Source organism: Topomyia yanbarensis, chromosome 1 (assembly GCF_030247195.1).
Source record: "Topomyia yanbarensis strain Yona2022 chromosome 1, ASM3024719v1, whole genome shotgun sequence".
Classification (NCBI taxonomy): Eukaryota; Metazoa; Arthropoda; class Insecta; order Diptera; family Culicidae; genus Topomyia; species Topomyia yanbarensis.
In genome coordinates this window covers 154,219,290-154,242,191 of record NC_080670.1, presented here as the reverse complement: position 1 = coordinate 154,242,191, position 22,902 = coordinate 154,219,290, and the positions used below count along the sequence as shown (strand labels likewise).

At 36.4% G+C, this 22,902-nt stretch overlaps 1 protein-coding gene across 4 annotated transcripts; it reads right to left on the bottom strand.

Moving 5' to 3' along the window:
- Positions 1–603: 603 nt before the first annotated feature.
- LOC131677995 (vesicle-associated membrane protein 7) lies at positions 604–22,408 on the bottom strand. Of its 4 annotated transcripts, none has more exons than XM_058958116.1 (4): positions 22,064–22,408; positions 20,455–20,677; positions 1,308–1,604; positions 604–1,233 (listed from the first exon to the last, which is right to left on the bottom strand). In XM_058958116.1, the coding sequence occupies exons 2-4, from the start codon at positions 20,656–20,658 to the stop codon at positions 1,033–1,035; spliced, it is 702 nt and encodes a 233-aa protein (XP_058814099.1). In that variant the 5' UTR covers positions 20,659–20,677; positions 22,064–22,408; the 3' UTR covers positions 604–1,032. The 4 variants fall into 4 exon arrangements, with proteins under 4 accessions (XP_058814099.1, XP_058814091.1, XP_058814113.1 ...); XM_058958108.1 differs by lacking the exon at positions 22,064–22,408 and adding an exon at positions 21,490–21,615; XM_058958130.1 differs by lacking the exon at positions 22,064–22,408 and adding an exon at positions 21,046–21,324.
- Positions 22,409–22,902: the final 494 nt, after the last annotated feature.

The following is a 22,902-nucleotide window of genomic DNA, read 5'->3' as shown; positions in this document are numbered from 1 at the left end:
TTTGCTTTCTGTCGGCGTTAATGAAATCACCGGGTGTCATCGGCCTTGGGACTCCAATCACGGTTTCTTGAATGTGATGTTTTTTTATTCGAATTACAACAGAATAAAGCCCTTTCAGTGCTAAAAGCTTGCTCCCTTACATGACTTAAAAAAGTAAATGGTAAATCTTTAACAAAACACGAAGCTTCATTATATTACTTTACGCATAAAGCGCCACTTATTAAAGCATCAAGCTATGCGAATATAATACAGTAGACTCACACTTCCTCTTTCCGTTTCTCACTTTAAAACGCAACGACATTGCTGCACGGTCCCTGAAACTTTTGTAGCATCCTGGCAGTGGCAGTAGCACAACATGCCTTAAGCAGATAGTAAAGACGCTAATTTTCTTTACCGCCTCAGACTTGCATATGGCGGCATCGCAGGTGAATGGAAAAACTGCCGTCGCGTCTCAAGTGGACACTCTACACTTTTGTCTTCTATTTCGTCCCGTTTGAACCAACTGCATCCTACTCAGGGTCACTGTAACCGTAAACGTACTGGCTTCCACGCTGTTCACTTTTTACGGTTAGTTGGTCATCGGATATAGGAAAAAAAGAAAGATTCAAGTTTCTATTTATTATCAGATAACGTTTCGTCTATTAATACGTATATTTCAATATATAGATTAAATGACAGTAGAAACAAATTTGAAGATTTACGGCGTCCGTTTCGGTATCCAGTTTCTGTTGAAAAAGAACGCAAATATGTACTTATTGCCTAGTAGTCTAATTTTGCTCGTAAACATTTCTCAATGCTAAAACGATGGAGTCAATCTATAAAATGTTTACCGTTTACGGGTTTATTTGATTCTGTTGCATGGATAGTATCACATCAGTCCTGAACAAAAAAATCGTTTTTTTTCTTACATAGTAGATCCCTTTACCCAGCTTTCGAGTCCCGGAATCCGTTCAGGGACTTGAGTAATAAACCGGTCCAACCATACCCCATTATCGATCTCGAGACTGGATACAGCGTCTACAATCCAAACGGCTATGGTGGAGGAGCCGAAGTCACTGGTGCATTAGTATTGCCAGAGCGCACACAACTCTGCCAAAGTAATCCACCGCAGGCCATGCTGATCACAATGTATACTACGAACAGTAAAATGGCCGCAATCAAACAGTACATCCGGACGCTGCGCCAGAACATGGTTCGTGCCAGGTTACGAGATGTTTGTCGGAATGCAACAGACTGGAACGGATAAATTGTTTTGTTAGAATTAAAGGAACATTTACACTGGAATCAAATAACTCAAATTCACTTACATTGTTTCTCAAGTTCTCCGTCTGATTAACCAGCAGCTCCAACCGTTCGCCTCGGTTTGTGATATTCTCGATGTTTTTCACCATGATATCCTTCAACTCGTCGATCTGACCGTGTACCTGGCTGATGGCGTCAATGTCACGGGATTCACTGTAATGCTTCATTTCGAGGGCTAAGGTGCGGGAGAACTCGGTGTTCATTGCGTACGCGATAGCCGTCGCCACCGTCAGGCCATAGGTTTGAATGAACTTTTTCTTGATTTCCGTCAGGAACAGGAAGGCGCGGGATCGCTCGAAGCCCTAGGATTTGGGAAAAAATTAAAATGTAGAGGTTAATATCGTATAATGAAAACTGGAAATAAATTGAAATGATTACTTTAATCGCTTACTAGACTCTAGACTAGACAACGATTTTTCCTGAGCACTATGAGACAACCTGCATAATCTATAGTAAAAAACTGAATTACTTTTAGAACGTTGACCCATCTCAACTGTAAACGATATCCATCATTTATTTTGATACATTCTCTCGCTCCTCCAGAACTTTAAGTAGGATGCCCAGTGTGCGATAGAACTTTCCTGCTGGCGAAGGAAGCCATTCTCTACTTGCATTTGAGGAATTCCGCGAAGATCCGTCTGAAAATATTTAAAATCATGACCGACCATCTTAGATACCGATGAAGCTTTACACATTTCACCGACATGGAAGACTAAATATTTTCCACAGTCAATAAGATTATTTTGAGCAATTTTTTGAAAGGGCATCATTTTAAATCAAAATGCATTTAGCAAAACTCTTCCGAAATGCGATAGTTTTCGAGATATTTGGAATTTGGCTTCAACAAGAACAATTTGTGTAATTATGCCCTTTTAAAAGTTATTCGCGTTATCTCATCATAAAATGCCAACAATCTAATTTCAGTTTGTCTTCACAGCTCGCCTTGAGCAGAAGCAAAAAATCGTCCCGCGCAAGTGAAACAGTCAATTCGGCCTAAAAATCAGTCGGTGCCTATCGCACAAGCAGTCCATATAACAATAGCCTATACCTACTGTGCGATTTAGTGATGAGTGTCGGTGCCCAGCAAAAAGCAACCCAGCTGCGGTCGAACTGTGTTGCTGTTGATTTTTCGAAATGCCCAGTAAGACCAAGTGAAGTGAAAACCCTACAAATGCATCATGTCAAACATTGCGTGCTGATTTCGTTCAACAACATTAACCAAGCTGAGTCATTCGCCTCGGGAAACAACATGCAGCACACCGCCGAATGCGGCAATGTTAAATATAGCATTCCCGTATACATCGAGAACCGCGTGTAGAAGTTCGTGTCCATGATTTGGCTACGCGTACCCCTGACAGCGTGATTAAAAAATGCTTGCAAAAATACGGAGAAGTAGACTCCGTTACACACGATACATGGAGGAATTTTTTCCCGGGCAACCCTAACGGTGTTCGTGTGGTGAGAATGCGTGTGACCAAGCCAATTCCCTCACACGTAACTGTCACAGTGTTAGGAAGTGACGATGTTCTCATTCATCAAACATCACTAGTCACGTACCCAGGGCAAATTCCTACGTGCCAGTTCTGCACGAAGACGCTGCACCCCGGAAAAACTTGCGCAGAAAATGTTAAGGAAAACTCAATAAATCCAACTGAAATCAGCACACAAACATCTTACGCTAAACCACTCACAGCTGCAAAACCAACATTTCCGGATCAAGCACCAACAACCAGCAACAACAACAACGAAACGAATACCGAAAACGAACATACTATAACGACCCTTAAGAGTAAAACACAAACTGGAACATCCGACCGCGAGCAGCAGGAAAGTAGTACGGATGAGGACATGGACGTGAACGATAACGCGAAAGAAGACAAACGAAACGAACCTCAACTTGCAGTGGACAACGCTGGCAATATTTCGTCCCATAGAAAAAGGATTTCAACATGCTGCAGCAAGCTGCGCCTGAACGAGACTAAAAATTTAACATAGTTGTTTTTAATTTATTGTAAAAAAAAACAATCGGCCTCGTCGAGCTACCGCATTTGGGCCTAAATAAATTTATTAATTATATAAAAAGCAATCTAATTTTTAGCGTTCTAAAGACGCAAAAGAAACTTTTTGAGTGTATTTGGATCATGGAAAAGCTTTCAATGATAAAGTGTTCCTTACAACAACTTTTGACGTAATTTTATAATTCATACTATTTGCAGTCAAAAATACCATTTTATTTTTAATTATGATTATAAACGTCATTTCAAATCAAAATGCTCATAACAAAAAATTTCTTAAATGTAGTAGTTCTCAAGACATTTTAAATTTTGTTTTAACAACACAATTTTTTTTTTATTACGACCTTTTCATAAGTTATTCGTTTTTCTCCATCAACAATAGGTTTTTCAAAAGGCTCATAACATTTCCTGTAACTTTCCTGTTTACATCAAGGCGATATTGTAAACCATTCGAAAGCTACAACCAAAATATTATTCAACTTCAAAGTTCAATCATCAGATCCTACCTAGTCAAAAAGAACAATTTGCTGGCTAACAGGGGGCTATTTGTCAACTCGGATGCGCTTCAATTTGCCGGCAAATTGTTAGAAAAAAGCGAAAAACAACTAAGTCCATTTCAGCCGCCAGATAATTTGCCTGAGTATTGAAATAGCCTTTAAATCGCATCCGCAAATTTCACTTGTTCCTAGAAAATTAGCACAGGCGAATTGAGCCAAACGACAAAGTGTTAAAATCGTATGACCATGTTCGTTCGCCTTTTTTGACTGGGTATGGACATGGCGAAGGTGATTTGCATTTCAAATACAAAAATAGCCTGACTCCTGTGGTAGAAGTCGCCGGGAAACTAAGCTTGTGGTTATAATTCTATTCCACGATTTTCCAAACTTCAACTCCTTACTCTTCTTTGAGTACTATGGCTCTTAATATTGAAAAATATACTGCACACCTTCCAGTCCCTTGCCGTTACAACGGCGCTAATGCAGAAATGTTTAGAGAATATAATGATATAGAACAATGCTCCTGATAACGGCTTTCGAAATTGATAGGTCCCTCATCTAGGCTGATTGGATTGCTGGCATTGCAAACATCTTAAAGAAATATTACATGTATCATGTATGTATGTGTTGCTAATATTTGTCTAGTGTTCGGAATATTAATGTTCTTTTTTCCATGTGCTGTTTATTTTTGCCTCACTCACCTTTCTTTTCAATTTTTTTTGCGTTTTGCGCATGATTGTCACAATATTTAATACCTACGCCCGCGATCTCACACACATAAAAGCTCTTACCATTAACTGTGTCTTTCATCTTTCAGTTGACTTAAATAAACATTAAATAAATAAATGTAAATAAACATTCACATGTAACTGTTAGACGAAAATACAAAGTCAATGAATTATCCTTTTCTACAATTATCTAGAATGAATCAGGTCCGATGACTTTTGAAGGATTCCCGCGGGTCCGAAGAATACCATCCGTCAATTCGACTTACTAGACTGAGGCGCTGATTTCCTTCGCTGATCTCCCGTTTGCCCGAAAGTTGCAAGTTTTGCTTTTCTTTCCCGATCACTATCTACGCCTTTTCTCCCATGTCCTTGATACAAAAGCTTCTACACCGATTTTGGATATAAGCCCCCCTCTGAATATCTTGACCAAGCATAAGTCTCCGATAAAAAATCAAATTTGTATTCCGTATTCCTAGTTTTAAGATAGTTGTAATTTTTACTCTTTGTTAAAACTATTATCCCCCATCTTGTAAATAGAATTGTATCCATAGTTTTAAAACATCTATGAAATTTCTCATAAATGTTTTTCTCTCTTTTGTGTTCCAAACTATATTGTTAGTTTTAGGATAACTGAAAAATATTTCATAAAATACTATTACTATTCAATTCCTTGTTTTAAATTTTTCATAAAAAAAAATCTTTTGCTCCCTCTCTTGTATATAGAATCTTATTTCTAGTCTTAAGATAACTGTAATTTTTTTCTCTTTTACAAAAAAATACTAACATTGTAACCTCCTAGTTTTAAAATATCCAAAATGTAAAAACAAAAGAATTTGGCACCGCCATGCTAACTCGTTTGTGCCTATCAAATAAACCAAATGAATAAAAAAAACCTGTTTTAATCCACCTAGCGGTGCAATTGTGCCTTTCTCATTTCTCTAAACTATGGCACGGAGGCTTTTTATGTTCAACATAATTGTGGAAATGTCCATTACATTCTTAGTACACTTTGCACTTATACACAATGGCATGCCAGCCACGAACTTGATGAGCTACGTGTCGACGGTGAAACACTTGAAACAAAAAAATATCATACTCCATTAGCCTAATCATCATTAGATCAATGTTATCTGCTTGCTAACTCATTTTGTCATGCGGGGCTGGGTATGTGAAGAGGGCGAAAGTCCCATGAACGAACGACTCCCCAGCTTAAATTGGTATGCTTTGTGATACAGTGGTGGTTTAAAGATGATGGGGTTGAAAGGGAGGGGTATGAGGGCTGGATGGGGTGGTGGTCTGAGGGGTGATTTAAGGAGATTTTTAAAGGAGGGGCGCGAACAGTAGAGGGGGGGTGTAACCCCTCTCCGTAAACCTTCAACTACGCCCCTGTTAAAATCCAGAAACCCTTAACGAGTCGAAAAAAAAATTTGGCCCTCCGGCCGGGATTAGGTTGACGTTTTTCAGAGTGATTGCATAACCTTTCTATATGAGAAAGGCAAAAATGTGCCAAAATCCAAAAAAGTGAATCGTAGTCAAATTTTTTTTTCGAGTTTGCATCAAATCGCGACGTTTCATGCACCTTGAACACATTTAGCATCAAAAATAAAAATTCTATTTTTAATTTTTCCTATAGTTTATATGAGAAATTTCTGTGTGGCCGCACTCTGAAACCCGTAATTCCGGAACCAGAATTCCGATCGATCCAAAATTCTATAGCAGCCGATGGGAAGGTTGCACCTTTCATTTGAGACTAAGTTTGGGCAAATCGGTCCAGCCATCTCTGAGAAAAATGAGTGACATTATTTGACACATACGCACATACATACACACACACACATACACACACATACACACACACATACACACACATACACACACACATACATACACACACACATACAGACTTTTTCCGATCTCGACGAACTGAGTCGAATGGGATATGACACTCGGCCCTCCGGGCCGGGATTAGGTTGACGTTTTTCAGAGTGATTGCATAACCTTTCTATATGAGAAAGGCAAAAATCTAGAATGGATCTGAAATACAAGTGGTTAAAAGATTCTTTTTCAAAAAAGTTTTTTTTATCTGAAAATAATAGTTGTTTTTGCTAAAAGCGGTTTTTCTGTGCAAACGATTGCCGAAAAACTACTCAATCGATCGTTTTCATTTCTTTATTGTTTGTAATTCATTTTGCTCATACCTTAACGGTTCTTTTTTATGCAAAAAAAATTATTTCATAGATAGGAATTTTTTAATATAATTTGCAATTGCAAGCTCCAAATTGCCATGTTTTGAGAAAAACATTCGCGTATGCAGGAAGAAAATATTATATATTCAACTAATCGCTAAGGTATTCGGAATACTTACATATATACCAGAGGAAATCATCTGGAATTTGGGTTTTTAGTTCATCTACTGTATTTCCATCGTGATCATCGCAAGCCTTTTTAATAAAAACCTGTTTTAATCCACCTAGCGGTGCAATTGTGCCTTTCTCATTTCTCTAAACTATGGCACGAAGGCTTTTTATGTGCAACATAATTGTGGAAATGTCCATTACATTCTTAGTACACTTTGCACTTATACACAATGGCATGCCAGCCACGAACTTGATGAGCTACGTGTCGACGGTGAAACACTTGAAACAAAAAAATATCATACTCCATTAGCCTAATCAGCATTAGATCAATGTTATCTGCTTGCTAACTCATTTTGTCATGCGGGGATGGGTATGTGAGGAGGGCGAAAGTCCCATGAACGAACGACTCCCCAGCTTAAATTGGTATGCTTTGTAATATAGTGGTGGTTTAAAGATGATGGGGTTGAAAGGGAGGGGAATGAGGTGGTGGTCTGAGGGGTGATTTAAGGAGATTTTTAAAGGAGGGGAGTGAACAGTAGAGAGGGGGGTGTAACCCCTCTCCGTAAACCATCAACTACGCCCCTGTTAAAATCCAGAAACCTTATGCGAGTCGAAAAAAAAATTTGGCCGGGATTAGGTTGACGTTTTTCAGAGTGATTGCATAACCTTTCTATATGAGAAAGGCAAAAATGTGCAAAATCCAAAAAAGTGAATCTTCGTCAAATTTTTTTCGTGTTTGTATCAAATCTCGACGTTTTATGCACCTTGAATACATTTAGCATCAAAAATAAAAATTCTATTTTTAATTTTTCCTATAGTTTTTATGAGAAATTTCTGTGTGGCCGCACTCTGAAACCCGTAATTCCGGAACCAGAATTCCGATCGATCCAAAATTCAATAGCAGCTGATGGGAAGGTTGCACCTTTCATTTGAGACTAAGTTTGGGCAAATCGGTCCAGCCATCTCTGAGAAAAATGAGTGACATTATTTGACACATACGCACATACATACACACACACACACACACACACACATACACACACATACACACACATACATACACACATACACACACATACATACATACTTTTTCCGATCTCGACGAACTGAGTCGAATGGGATATGACACTCGGCCCTCCGGGCCGGGATTAGGTTGACGTTTTTCAGAGTGATTGCATAATCTTTCTATATGAGAAAGGCAAAAATGTGCAAAATCCAAAAAAGTGAATCTTCGTCAAATTTTTTTCGTGTTTGCATCAAATCTCGACGTTTTATGCACCTTGAATACATTTAGCATCAAAAATAAAAATTCTATTTTTAATTTTTCCTATAGTTTTTATGAGAAATTTCTGTGTGGCCGCACTCTGAAACCCGTAATTCCGGAACCAGAATTCCGATCGATCTAAAATTCAATAGCAGCCGATGGGAAGGTTGCACCTTTCATTTGAGACTAAGTTTGGGCAAATCGGTCCAGCCATCTCTGAGAAAAATGAGTGACATTATTTGACACATACGCACATACATACACACACACACATACACACACATACATACACACATACATGCACACATACAGACTTTTTCCGATCTCGACGAACTGAGTCGAATGGGATATGACACTCGGCCCTCCGGGCCGGGATTAGGTTGCCGTTTTTCTGAGTGATTGCATAACCTTTCTATATGAGAAAGGCAAAAATGTGCAAAATCCAAAAAAGTGAATCTTCGTCAAATTTTTTTCGTGTTTGCATCAAATCTCGACGTTTTATGCACCTTGAATACATTTAGCATCAAAAATAAAAATTCTATTTTTAATTTTTCCTATAGTTTTTATGAGAAATTTCTGTGTGGCCGCACTCTGAAACCCGTAATTCCGGAACCAGAATTCCGATCGATCCAAAATTCAATAGCAGCCGATGGGAAGGTTGCACCTTTCATTTGAGACTAAGTTTGGGCAAATCGGTCCAGCCATCTCTGAGAAAAATGAGTGACATTATTTGACACATACGCACATACATACACACACACACATACACACACACATACACACACACATACATGCACACATACAGACTTTTTCCGATCTCGACGAACTGAGTCGAATGGGATATGACACTCGGCCCTCCGGGCCGGGATTAGGTTGCCGTTTTTCAGAGTGATTGCATAACCTTTCTATATGAGAAAGGCAAAAAGGGTTTCAGGGAGAAGATAATAACTCCTTCAATTATTCCTGTTTTATTTTAAACTAATGCTTGGTTTTTACTAAAAAAAAATGTACTATCAAAAAACGTATGAAAAATTCTAACTTTCTTCATTTTTTCTCGCGAGAAGGTATATTAGCCTCTAAGCGGCTTTTCAATTATGTACTAATACTACGTTCACACTGCGAGTTAAAACGTGTTTTAACGCTATCTTGATGACATATTTCTTGTTGCTTATTATTATAACATGTTTTAGCTCTGTAGTGTGAACATAGTATAAGTCTATGAACTGCCCAAGAGACTATTCTACGTGCACTAAAAAAATGTTTCCAAATTAGTGAATAAAGTGCCATGAGCTCTGGAATAACCACGTTACGACACGAGAACAGGATCGTGAACAAAAATCATGTGTTTTATAATCACGTTCAACTTTCCTTCAGCAACGCCTGCGTACAGCGCTTTTATTTGTAAATATATTTTTTGTGAACTTAAGTCACGGTTTCCACAATGTCTTTTCCGGATCGTTTTTGTGTTGGTGAGACAACCTTATGAATATCATTGATTAACCAAAAGTTGACTCCTTGTTTAATCCATTAATTTAGGAACATAATTCATGATTTATTACATCTAGATCAAGATCTAGTTTTAAAGGTTGTGAATTAGTTCACAAAATCAAAATGGTGGATATTTTCTCGTAAACTATTTCACGAAACTCGGATTATTATTCATGAATCTATTCATGCCCCACGAACTGGTTCATAATATGGAACATATTAGTCACAATTCCCCATTCGTGCTCGGGAAATAGTTTACAAAACCATAAATTATTATTCACGGGTTCGTCAACTGGTCCTGGAATCATAGCACTTTATTCATTATCTATCTTGCGTACTTGTGAAATTTAGAGGATATCCCTAATCATCTTTACTTTTATGTAACTCTTCACATGGTCTCGACATTTTCACGTGAACTCTTTTGCCAAATTTGGAATGTTATTCATGAATTCAGTTGTGCTCCGTGAACTGTTTCATGAAATATAACATAGTTGTTTCCAGCTGCTAGCGACCAGTCATTGGTACGAGCAGTAGCAGTAGAAAACTATTAGAACCTCGAACACTGTTATTCATTTGATAAAGTTCAGTTTCCCGAACATATTATCATGAGTTCAAACACCGCAAAGACCCCTGTAAAGACCATAAATATGGTCCGTGCCCTATTTCACATCCGAAACACCAGAACACAGTCAAAATAACCCATAAACACCCAAAATATGAAGATTATGGCATCGAAAATATTTTTTTATATCAATGTCTCCCTTTATATTATGACAAAGGTTAAAGTAAGCTCCTCAGATGTCCAACTTCCCATCAAATTTGGAAGACCCCCACGAACTACACTTGAAGTTTTTAACATCGATACTACGGGAAAATATGAACAGAAAACATATTAAATGCTATACCCTTTGAAGTAGACATGGAAGAAAAGTTTGTACGTTTTCAAAAGAAAGTTTCTTACCATTTTAATTGAAATATTTTCGTTTCTCGAAAAATACAGAAAGTTGCTGTTTTGAAATATTTTGTCCCAAAAATTCCCTATTTCTAATAACTATTTTGTTCTACGCTGCAAATCATTCATATTTTGCAGGTTTTCTAATGTGAAAATAATTCAGGAATCGACATAACCTTTGTGATCTTTGTCAGAATTCGAAAAGTTTAGGTTCTTGAGCATTGCGTGACTCTTATGAATTTTATCATTTTTTCGTGCATATATCTCTAATATTCTTCAATCAAATTTTCTTAAATGTACCTTATTGAACGTGAAAAATTATAAGTAACGAAATAAAAATAAGTTTGCTGTCGGAAAAAATGAAATGCATTAGATTTTTGACATTTTAATTTCATATTTTATCATTAAATAGCACATTAGGAGACGGGCATAGTGTAGTTGGTACATCGATTGCCTTTTGTGTTTGTTTACCTTGGTTCGATTCCCAACCCCGCACATAGGATTAGAGATTTTTCCGAAAGAGATTTCTCTAATCTGAAATGAGGCGAATGACCCTAAGGTTAAAACCTCTATAATCAAAATTAAAAAAAATTAAATAGCGAATATCAACTCCATTTTACAATAAATTTTTATTTATTTTGCGATTTCTAGGGCGAAGAATGCTCAGAAATCGCATGGTAGATGTTTCATTTTAAATGATGGGAAGTTGAGGTATTCGGACTTTTGATGAGAAAATGTTGTTTCTAGGCAAAAAACTGATGTTTCTGAATCGGTAACAAATCTATTCTTATTTTTTTCCCATAATTTTCCACGTTCAACGAGGCACACTTAATAAAAATATATCGAAGAATACTAGAGATATATCCACGAGAAAATGATAAAATTTAATATGAATGGCGAAATGCCCTAGAACCCTTCATATTCATTCCCTAGAACTTCCCATATTCTGACAAAATCCGCAAAGGTTCCTTTCGATTTTTGAGATTTTCCCACATCAGAAAAAGTGCAAAATATGTATGATTTGCAGCATGGAGCAGAATGGTTTTTAAGAATGTCCCAATACTCCGACTTCCCATATTTTTCGAAAAACCTAGGGTAAGGTGGGGCAAACCCGACCTAGTAAATGGTTTTGGATGTAAAACGCTCATTTTACATCAGATCAAGTCGTTTTATATACCAAATTAAAGGTGAGACACCTGGGCAACTTTCTATATAAAGCATTTTGTTTGGATCTTGGGAATATCTTGTGATACAAGCGTTTTACAAAAATGTTCACATTTGCTGTTTTTAAAAATGGTGGTGTAAACCCGACCCTTTATGTTTTTGGTTGATTTAGTGCAGATATTATCCAAATTTTATGGTTTTTCAATGATAAATCAATGAATGTTGTGTTATTGAATTGTAACATGAAGAAAATGGAGTTCAATGTCAATCTTGGAATGCTAAAATCACGAGCAGTAGCACGTAATGATATTCCCATTTGCATCGGAGCAATTGCTCGGCGAATACTATAATCATCACGGTTTTGTGTCTTTCGTTTGTAATTATGAACCATTTTGCATAAAAATAATAAAAATATATTTCAATACATAAAAATTTTCTTAGCAAAAAGCGGTCGGATTTACCCCAATATTTACTGGTGGGATTTGCCCACTGCGTCATTTTTCATTACGATGCAATTAAAAAAAATATGAAAAAGATTGAACTAAATTCTTTTATGCACTTTGTGGGACTTTATTCAAAGAATTTTAATCCACTTACATTTATTATGCAATCACTTTAACAGAAATATCCTGTAGTCAATGATGCACAAAAGTCAAATCAAAAGTTGTAAAAACACACTTTTTGTCGTTTGAGCATCTCAAAGTAGACTAATGAAATGCTGTCATACCACCATTATGATTATTTTCGATGCTCTACACGACAACATTGATATTAGTTCGCGTAGTGCTTCTGATTTTTGGTAACAGAGGGCGGTCAGGTTTACCTAACGGTCGGAATTGCCCCAACTTACCCTATAATTTACATTGAAATGCTAACAAACTGTAATTTTAATATTTACTATGACATTGGCCATAATACGAAGGGGAGACAATGAGTGATTTTTTGCAATCCACTAATGGCGATCGTGTTTTATGGGTTGAACCTATTTCAAACACCGGGAGCAGTTGGTTCTTATGGTAAAGAGGGACAAGTCTTTCTTTGTCGTGAGACATATTGGTAGATTTGAGTGATTCGTAGTAACACTTTCTAAGCTCGACTCTTGCCAGCAGAAGACAAAAGATTAGTAGTTTTTTAAACCTGTTTCTAATGACCCTGCCACTTCCAATCTGTATATTTCACATCTTTGCTCCTCCTTAAATTTTCATAACTTTCTCTACTCAGTAAACTCTAGCTAATTGAATGTCGTTAAAAAGTAAAACTGAAAATGTGACTACACAAGTCGAAATAAAAAAACCGATTTAATCCACCTAGCAGTGAGATGAGACATTTCTTACACATTTCACTATTGGATTAGTTTGCGGAACTCACGAGAAGTAGGCACCCAACTAGAGGTGGGATGAAAACAGTTTCTAGTCTTGCACGAATAAAATCTCGAATAAACTGAATAAATTATAGAAATCAACAAAACGACCGAAATAAAAAAGTAAAGCAAAAAATGAAACAATAGGTTTTTAAATGCATAAATTATAATATACACGAATCAAATTAGATTAGGTTATTACATAAAAATTAAGATTATATTTAGAAATAGTTATAAGAATAATAGATTAAATTGACTCATACAAACAAATTGAATGAAATAAAACGAATGACTGAACATGAAATGCATAAACTTAAAGATATGAATGAAATGAATCAAATGAATCAAATAAATTAAATGAATCAAGCGAATCAAATGAATCAAATGAATCAAATGAATCATATGAATCAAATGAATCAAATGAATCAAATGAATCAAATGAATCAAAAAAATCAAATAAATCAAATGAACTAAATGAATCAAATGAATCAAAGGAATCAAATGAATCAAATGAATCAAATAAATCAAATGAATCAAATGAATCAAATGAATCAAATGAATCAAATGAATCAAATGAATCAAATGAATCAAATGAATCAAATGAATCAAATTAATCAAATGAATCAAATGAATCAAATGAATCAAATGAATCAAATGAATAAAATGAATCAAATGAATCAAATGAATCAAATGAATCAAATGAATCAAATAAATCAAATGAATCAAATGAATCAAATGAACCACACGAATCAAATGAATCAAATGAATCAAATGATTCAAATGAATCAAATGAATCAAATGAACCACACGAATCAAATGAATCAAATGAATCAAATGATTCAAATGAATCATATGAATCAAATGAATCACATGAATCAATGAATCACACGAATCACATGAATCCAATTAATCAAATTAATTAAATGAATCAAATGAATAAAAAGAATGGATGAACAAAATGAATAAAGTAAAAAATAAATGAAATTCATAAATAAAACAAACGAATCAAATAAACAAAATGAGCTGAAGTGATAAAATGAATAAAAAGAAGAAAATGAGCAGAATTAAATGCATTGATTAAAATGAAAAATTGAACAATGGTAAAAGGTTATAAATTAATATAAGGAGATAAATTGAATCAAATAAATTATTTGGATGAAATGATTAAAGCTGAAAAAGTAATCGGATTATTAAAATGAAGAAACTGAACAAAATGAATAAAATGCATACAAAGAAAACAATGAATGATATGAGTAAAATGCACAAAAAGAATAAACTGATCAGAGTGAATCCAAAGAATGAAACGAATAAAATAAGTAAAATGAACGCAGATGAACAAAACGAATAAAAAGATGCGGAATGAAATACTTAATTAAAATGAAATGGTGATATATTTGAAGCTAAAAACATGTTTGAATAAAGAAAATTAATAAACCGGATTGTACGAATTTGAGAACCATTACAACAGAAAGTTTTGAAATGTTTTTGAAAATCCCATCTTCTGAGAAAAGGCTAATAAATATGCAATGGACTTTCTATGGCTTTCATTTTTTTGGTTCTATTCTTTTTGTTTTCATGCTTCTTTACTTGACGGCGTCGTTTTAATATTATCTAGTGTTTCTTCTTTTTTGTTGGACCTTAATTAGTTATCAGGAACCTGGAACGTTCAATTTGCTTTGGAATTCGAAGTTTACTTTTTGGTCACATATTCCCGAATAAAAGATTTATATACAGAATTGAATTTACTGGTCCAGTATTTTAACGCGCAATCTATCTATCTATCTATCTATCTATCTATCTATCTATCTATCTATCTATCTATATATATTATATATATCTATCTATCTATCTATCTTCTATATATATATAAAAGTCAAAGTTTGTATGTATATGATTTATAGACTCCCAAACGGCTTAACCGATTTCCGTAAAAATTTGCACACAGTAGCTATTTCGTATGGGGCGTGTTTGTGTGCTATTAGTTGGAGATTATCTGCCCGCCAGATGGCGCTTTGGAACAATTTGTGTTTTCCTCCTATTTCGCAGAGTGTCGCAGCAACGCGCGATGGGTATTAGCTAGTTGAATATAGTAAAGTGAGACAAGGTCACATGTGCTTTCAAGCCCCTTGAACAGAGAACGACAGGGAGAATGCGATTCGCGAATGAGAGAGGTAGATATTTCAAAGTTTTCATTTGCATTGAAGTAAATAGTGTGAAATGTCTAGGCTATGTCGATAGCATAAAAGCCGTGCATTCAGTTGATTGCAATGCAGTCTCTTTCCATTCATCCTTCTCGCTTTCATATTGTTTCGTTCGAAATTCTCGTGCAGGAAATATGGATAAATAAGTCCTATACAGACCAATACTGTGAAAAAGAAATGGTTCAAACTACTCAGTATATCCAGATATGGACGACGAGAAGTTAGAAGACACATTGTAGTTGCATCCCCCATTGAGAGTGGGTACTTTGGGAGACTTCTTTTCCTGGATCTAATTTGTGGATGTTTTTGGTCTTTGATCCGTTATTTTTCATGAAGGTTCGTACCAATACAACGAATGTGCAGCTGATACAACTCATGGTTCATTCGCCTGCGCCACGTTCTGTCTTCCATCTGCACGCCACCATAGATGGTACGCAACACCTTTCGTTCGAAAACTCCAAGGGCGCGTTGGTTCTCCACGAGCATAGTCCAGGTCTCGTGGCGTAGAGGACCACCGATCTAATCAGCGTCTTGAAGATAATCAACTTCGTGCGGCAACGAATTTTGTTCGACCGGAGCGTCCTCTGGAGTCCAAAGCAGGCGCGATTTCCCACTAAGATCCGTCTCTGAATTTCTCTGCTGTTATCATTGTCGTCGGTTACCAGTGAGCCCAAATACACGAATTCGTCGACCATCTCGATTTCGTCACCATCAATCGAACTCGGGTGGAAGGTTCACATTGTCGTCTCAAGAACCTCTTCCTCTCATGTATTTTGTCTTCGAAACGTTGATGGCAAGTCCAATCCTGCTGGCTTCAGCTTTCAGTCTTTGAGCATATATTTCATTCAAAATTCAATAGAGATACGAAGAGTTTAAATATCGCACGTGGAATGTCTCTTTTGAAAATTTTCATCGTCAAACTTTCATATTCCCAGTTAAACCAAATATTTTTCTGATATAGCCATGAATTTCCTTAATTATAGTGTAGATACAGGCTTTGAATACAATTGAATTAAAGTTTAATTGATGTAGCAACAGAAATAGTTTTGTTTTCTCAAACCTTCGCAATTACAATTAATAAATATTTCAGATTGGCAGAAGATCTTATCACGCAACTTAGAAATGGATACAGAAATAGCTAGATAGATGCGATAGAAGAGAGACAGAGAGAGAGAGAGAGAAAAGAGAGAGAGAGAGAGAGAGAGAGAGAGAGAGAGAGAGAGAGAGAGAGAGAGAGAGAGAGAGAGAGGGATAGAGAGAGATGGGGGGGGGGCGTGTGAGGAATGGCAAATGATGGTTAATGCAGTGACATTATTTTTATAGGTATATTATTATGATATATTGATTTCTTACATTCTTATCATAAATAATGTAAGTAGTAATTTTTGCGCCATAACCAGTATAACCTAAATCTTGCAAAAGAGCTAAATTTTCGCTAGATTTTTGGGCTTGTTACAGTTGCATTCGGTGACGCCACCAGTATAATTATATTAGAAATCTTTTATCTCACTACTAGGTGAATTACTTGTTGATCTGTGTATTGATATACCGCCCAACATATACCTCATGATTGAACGCAATGCCTAATCCAAGGAATAAATACTAGAACTCATTGTTTCTTTATCAACACATTATTTTGCCTTTGAAGTGAACTTATATATTGATTTTTGAGAAATAGTTAATTTGTTATAAAGGTAATTCACAAAATGTTCTCAACGTCGAATTCCTTGAATCACGTAGATGTGTTTTCATACCCCGACATTCAAAATCGGTTTAGCTTTGCCCCCAAAAAAACACCAGTAAAGGAAACAATCTCATTTTTAATTAGTGGAAATTGGTAAGCGAGGACTAAAAATACAAAATGTTTAATATCTCCGCCGCTGGTGCACGGATTTTGGCAATTTTGTAGCTTGTTAGGAAGGTATTTTAACAAGCTTTCTATTTATGCAGTTTATTTATGCAGTTTATGGGACAATTTTGTATTGTTCGAAAGTTATTTGCAAAAAACCTGCCGCGTTTTGACAAAATCGCCCGTATCTCAGAAAGTAAACAACATATCGAAAATCAAAAATAATAGTGTCAAATGGGAACGTTAGGCTTTTCATTTGAAACTAATTTCATTAAGATCGGTTCAGCCATTGCTGAGATAATTACATGACATTTTGTACATACATACATACATACACACATACACACATACAGACATTGTCTCAATTTGTCGAGCTGAGTCGATTGGTATATGAGACTCGGCCCTCCGGGCCTCGGAAAAAGTTTTCAAAATTTGAGCGAATCCTATACATTTCTTTTGTAAGAAATGTAAAAATAAAAAATATGATCGCCAGTGAGTTTTAGCCTTCCATACAGCCTTTCAATAATTAAAATTATCCCGATTATCATTCTTTATATCATGAGCTGTTCTTTCGATCCAGACGATAGCTTGATTTGTCATTTTTTTATCATTTGTAAGTTTCACCAAGTTTTTCAAACGATAATTTATTTAATGAATTTACATATATTGAATTATCGGTTGTTATACTGCTCTAGCGGGGCGAAGCCAGTGTGATGCGTCTTTGCCGCATAACCAGGACCAAGGCAGCCTCCGACCCGCCGTCGGAAGCGGTGGCCCCACGCTAGCAAGCCCTCGTTTGCCCGGATTACTCAAACATAGGGGCTATGAATTAGTTTAAATCCAACGGAGCGACTGCGATGTCAGGCAGCGCGCAAATTGAAGCGATGTTATGCCAAATGATCCTAATATTACGCAAAATAAGAAATTATGCCAAAGACCTGCAGTGTGATCAATTCTCAAAATGATACCAAATGATCATTATGTCAAATAACCGTTATGTCAAATGACCCTATGGCAAATAATTTTATGCCAAATAACTTTATGCCAAATAACCCAGACTCTCAAACAATAATGCCAAACATCAGGTGCAGAGGGGTATCATGGGTTTTTCATTTGCCCGGGATGATGTTCGGGAAGCAAACGAAAACTGATGGGGGCGTCAACAATGCTTTATAGAATCGCAAATCGTGTTAGTAAAATAACTCACAAAGAAAATTACCGTGAATCTATTACACATTCATGATCCATATTGTCACATAACTCTGAGCAAAAAAGCAGATGGCAACCCAAAAATATTCTATCCTATGCGAAGAGAAATTACGAATATCATGAAAAAATTCTTGAACATGAGTCACATTATTCCAGGTATCAAAAGTAAGCTCAAAATAAAATTTAACGATAACGTGAAGATAAATTACCTAAATCGCGACAAAGCTACAGAAATCGTGAACATCGTGTAACTATCGGCTCTTACAGTTGATATAATTAATACAAACTTGTGTATACTTATGAACAAAAATCATAACAAAAATTAAACATGTTCAGGAAATAACTACAGTAACCCTACCAAACATTCGAATGCAACGGCAGTATATTTTGGAAACACAAATAGTTTCATGAATACTATGTTTATTGTTCATGATTGTAGGAGCTTGGTCACGATTTTCGTAAACGTCTCAGTGCTTTAAATTGTAAAAATTTTTCATGATTTTATTAACTTTTTTGTCGTGTAATCTTTTTTTTATCACCGAACTTTGTAAATTTCCATTGGCCTCAGTACAAAGCCCTCGAAATTTTTTATACTATTTTTAATACAGTCAGTGAGGACCCGTTTTTATCAGCCCCTTGGTGAATTTTAGGCTTATAAAACGGGGACATTGTCAAAATTGGGACATATATTTTGCTTCCTTTTTAATAAACCGAAGCTCTTAAAATATTTTTCTTTAGCTCTTAGATACAGCTTCATAACCCTTTCTGATTATTTAGTTTAAATTTCCCTTAAGGAGATCAGAATGTGCAAAATTTAAAAAAACAACTTTTTTTTTTTCACAGTTCGGATCCCTAATATAAGAAAAATATGCTCAAGAAAGGATTTACTCGAAATCAACTTGGTTCGTCTGCTAGAGTCCATCAAACTACCAACTATCAATTTTCAGATGAGGCTGATAAAATGGGGTCTTTACTGTACCATGTCAGCCAATATAGTTTGTCAACACCGCGTCACATTGGCGGTGAGTGTTCAATTAAAATTGGGTCTATCAGACATTTTCTGTTTTTTAGCTTTTCCGATGCAGCTACGTCGTCTAACTTTTTGTACGTAAATTGATGAATAAAAATTATTTTATGAAAGTCAATTTATAGAACCGAGGGCAGGAACAGCGTAGTTGATAAATCGATTGCCTAGTACGCAGCCCAACCGGGTTCGATTCTCAACCCCGCACATAGGGTTAGTAATTTTTGTAGAGATTTTTCTAACCCGAAAAGAGGCGAATAACCATAAGGTTAAAACCTGCATATAAAACAGAAAGTTTTGACATATACAAGGTGCGTGACGACTTTTTGCAACAAATGACATGTTTTAGGAAAGTTTTATCATTTGCAATTGCAAATTTTGTTGTAATATATGAGAATTGAAAATTATTCGAAATTCCAACAATTTAAAAGATTAATTGGACAACAACGCGACAAGAACATGAGGCGCTATTTGTTCACAGGGACGAGATCAGTGGCCCTGGAATTGCATTTATCACTCTTATTAGCAAATGAGCCAGGATAGTTAGCCACTTCGACAATAAAAACTCACATTTTCACACGAAAAGTTATTAGCACTCACACAACTTCTACGAATAAATACAACACATTATTTCTCGAGATAAATAAATCCGCCAGAGAAAAGGCGAATGAGTTTATCGTGGTATTCTTTTTGTGCTCGTTGCCTTGCCGACGCTATTCTAGAACGCAACAAAACAAGTCTATCCAATTTCTGTGTCGGTTTTCTTGGAAATTTCATTGATACCTACGAAAATAAAATATTATTACCTTCTCCCATGAGAAGGAAACAATCAGATAAACAAATATTCTCACGCTATTTGTGGAAACGGATAATTTCACGACTAATCTTATCTCGGAAAAGTTAGATATTGCATGAGCTCCTTCTCGCGTGAGCGAGTGAGTATTACAATGCCTCCAGTGGCCACAACCTGAATCCTTCTAAAATTACAATCGAAACGACAAAAAGACGCAACCCGTGCCGTAATAAATCCCAACCCATACTCACATCATCCGTAATGCACATGTAGATGATCCGGTTCTCGCAGATGTAGTGAATCAGGTAGTTTCCATGCGAATAGGTCAGCTTGTGGTCGTCCAGTTTGATCTTCGGTATGATCTGCTCCGTCACCTCGGCAAAGTTTCCCACACACTCCGCATACTTGGCCAGCACCGTCGGTCCGCGGGTGATCACGCTGTACAGGATCGGCATCCTGAGCCGGCGGATGTAGCTAAAATAAACAATAAATTATCTCATCAGCTGAATTCTGATGCTGAATGGCGTAGTTTAAGCGCGGAAGTTTACAATGCGATTAGCTCAAGATCACTGTCAGTGCGTTAGCTTCTGAAACGAAGCTCTGAAATGAGGGATTCTTATCAAATGTTTAGTTGCGGCGGAAACGGGAAAAATGATTACTAATTTCGCGACAACCTAATAATACTGTTTGGCGGTAGCTAGTTTAAATACGATTCACCCGTTACATCAGATTCCGAGTAACGAAAAAGAATGTCAACGTCATGTCACCGTTCCTTCAGAATAAGTTGAATACATTTTGTCGTGTGCACATTCACACGTCCCGTAGGTTAAATCAATCCGTACCTTGGATGTTGTATGTAAAGCAGGTGATCAGTGGGATTGTTGAACGTCGTTTCGTTTTGGACCCATTTTGGACTATTTTACCCCAAATTCAAAATGTGTAGCGTTAGCGGCTTCTCATGTGATGTATACTAATCGTTTGTAATGCTTTTGTTTCTTGCTTTTTCTCCGTCATAATCTGGTTTGGACCAGCTGATGGTGATTATGAAACACTTTTTGGCGTGAACAATTTTGTAGGTATTGTTGAAATTGATAGCTGGAAACTTCGATTAGCGCAATTAGTTTTTTCATTTGTACTACTGAAAATCTATCACCGCGGAACTAACGTGTATTATATTATATATTATTATATTGTTGTGCGAATATTTCCAATTTGTTGTTCTTGCATTGAAAGTTTGTCGTTAATTGGGGTTTCTATTATTCAACTGCCACGATAGTAGAACTTACCATGACATTCTGTACCGGCAACGGGAGATTGACGGGTCGTGCCAAACGTACTTTTTGTTGTGACAACGTTCCAATGTGCGGGTATTTAGTGGCGGTTGGTTTTGAAAAGAATTCCCCACAGCCCAAGCCCTACAAGTGCTAAGTTGAGACATGTAGCATGACTCAAACGAAGCGAAGATGTAGACTACACAAATAGGGATTCCAGAACATGTTTGCCTCACTGGGCACTTATTCAGATGCCAACTCTAGAACTAACTTGGCTCAATCAACCGAGAACATATCATATTTCAAACTATTATCAATGTAGTACATTACTTTGTTAGTGTCTCTACTGTTAAATTAGTGCTAGCGCTGATAGATTAATTTAAAAAACTTTTATTCACTTTAGAATTCAATTATTTACACCAATGGTTAACTTCAGTGCAATTTTTGTAATGTTCTTTGTTTCGCATCGCACTTCCATCACAATTTTAGCCTCAAACGCATTTGTTCAAGGGTGAATCACTCGTCAGTGTAAATGCACCCATTAGTCGTAGTTCATAGTTCTTGCTTTCGTCTTATTTATCATACTCACCTAAAACAGATTTGAAAACAAGACTCAACACTGAAATTTCCGCGAATAGTCTCCTCACAACAACATTTATGACCGATTCCCAATCAGGTAGATTTAAAAGCAAAACAATCAACAGACACTTTTTTGCAACTTTCACATCCACAGCACTAAACTATGCGAAAACACGGAAACAACATTAATCTAAAATGCATCTGGAACACCGTGACCGTCTGAAAAAATGGTGTATGTTGTTTTGCAACTGGAGTTAAAAGAGAATAATATATTTTTGCTATTCTGCAACGCACACGACGTAGAGTTGAATGTAGGTATACACTCTGTCACCAAATAGTCCAACTGAAGTGAACTGCCTGTCTGGCCGTCACTTTGATTGATTCTATTACCACACCCTCTAGTACGTTCGCTCATATCTGACAGATGATCAAAACAGTGTTGCACGTTTATATGCGCACTGAGAATGAAAGTGTTTTTAAAAAATCTGTTGCAAAAAAATGTTATTGTGCTACTGTGCAGTTCTGGTTATTTAACATGCCATGACAGGAGTTGATAAAAAATGAGCTCGCACGAGCTCTCATCAGATCGTAAATAATCCCCCCGGTTTTGAATACATTTGATCGATTGATGCATAATTGCGTAGTCTTGGCAGTCTGTTTTTTCTTCAGAGAAATCTATAAATTCTCGGCAAACACATGATTAGGACATACAAGCCAACTGTCAAAATTCACTTTGAATGGAAATTCCGTACAAATAATTACTCGCCAATCACCGATGTTGGTAGTAAACAGTTTTTTCTTTCGTTAACTGCTGTAAATTGTCTTTAGCCAGTAACAGTTTGTCCGGAA

What these genes read in the sequence shown, in the direction of transcription:
- LOC131677995 (XM_058958108.1), bottom strand. An exon ending in ACATGTGCATTACGGATGAT is followed by an intron (nt 1,605 to 20,454) that starts GTGAGTATGGGT and finishes CCCAAATCCTAG; the next exon opens with GGCTTCGAGCGATCCCGCGC. An exon ending in CGGAGAACTTGAGAAACAAT is followed by an intron (nt 1,234 to 1,307) that starts GTAAGTGAATTT and finishes TATCCGTTCCAG; the next exon opens with TCTGTTGCATTCCGACAAAC.